General features: G+C 54.0%; 1 protein-coding gene across 1 annotated transcript in view; it reads right to left on the reverse strand.

Moving 5' to 3' along the window:
* Positions 1–426: 426 nt before the first annotated feature.
* The window catches only part of LOC147710059 (small ribosomal subunit protein mS40-like), a 62053-nt gene continuing 61261 nt past the window's right edge, over positions 427–1218 (reverse strand). The window contains exon 7 of the mRNA XM_086920714.1: positions 427–912. Within this exon, the coding sequence (XP_086776840.1) occupies positions 656–912 (257 nt within the window). The 3' untranslated portion in view covers positions 427–655. The remainder of the gene's footprint in view (positions 913–1218) is intronic.

Raw genomic sequence — 1218 nt, forward strand, 5'->3', positions numbered from 1 at the left:
CCAAGCCACCCCAAGATCCCAGCCTCTTGTCCAAGCCACCCCCAAGATCCCAGCCTCTTGTCCAAGCCACCCCCAAGATCCATGCCTCTTGTCGAAGCCACCCCAAGATCCCTGCCTCTTGTCGAAGCCATCCCGAGATCCCTGCCTCTTGTCGAAGCCATCCCGAGATCCATGCCTCTTGTCGAAGCCATCCCGAGATCCATGCCTCTTGTCGAAGACACCTTTGAATCAATCCTCCTGCCTAGAGGCTAAAAAGAATGCGAGGTGGCACATGCTCTCTCTAGCCACTTATCCCAGCCAGCATTGTATTCTGTCTAGACCAGGACATTCCATTCGTATGAAGGAACGCGGGGCTCCAGTCGGAGGCAACACAGCTATCGCTCAGGACATAGGCAGAAGCATTTTCTTTTCCACTGAACACAGAGATGGTTAAGAAGTTAACTTTATTACAGAATTGTTGATTCACACACAGTCCTTTCATCCTGCTCAGCAGGAATAATGAGCAGGGCCAGAAAGAGTTCCCCGCTCTTGCTGCCCCCACCCCAAGTGCCACTGCTCTAGTTGATCCTGCATGTCTCTCCAGTGCTGTTCCTCCTGGAAACCTCCAATCGCGTCGCTCATCCTATAGCTCCTGTGCTTCTCCCCTAGCATCACTCTAGCTCTCGATAGATTGTCCACTCGGGCACTCTATGGTCTGGGCAGCAGGTCCCTCCTCCTTCTTGAGGTAGCGCCGGTAGATCTTCCGGATGAGGGCCACTTCTTGCTCCGGTGGCTGTTGCCATTCGTACCAGGGGTACCATGCTGCCCCTGTCTGCAGGGCGGGTGCGGGGGGAGTCTTTGTCACTGCACCATGTGAGTTAGTGTAGTCCTCCTCCTGAAAGTCAACAAAGGGTACACGAGAGCCCAACAAGCCTGAAAGAAAAGAGGAGAGAGAGCTATCAGTCACAGCAGCCAGACCTAAAGAGGCACATAGGAGGGAGAGAGACCAACACAGAGACTAAAACAGGCAGACAGAGGAGGGAGACATCAAGGACACCAATACTGGAGGGACTCGAGAGAGAGAAACGGACACATGAGAGCAAGATGAGCAACACCCGGGACAGAGTAGGGAGAGACCCGACCCTCCCGAACCGGAGGAGAGACAATGAAGGGCAAGACCAGCAACACCTAGACCTGAGCAGAGACACGAGAGAGAGACACGAGAGAGAGAGAGAGACA

This window comes from Lissotriton vulgaris, chromosome 5 (genome assembly GCF_964263255.1).
Source record: "Lissotriton vulgaris chromosome 5, aLisVul1.2, whole genome shotgun sequence".
NCBI lineage: Eukaryota > Metazoa > Chordata > Amphibia > Caudata > Salamandridae > Lissotriton > Lissotriton vulgaris.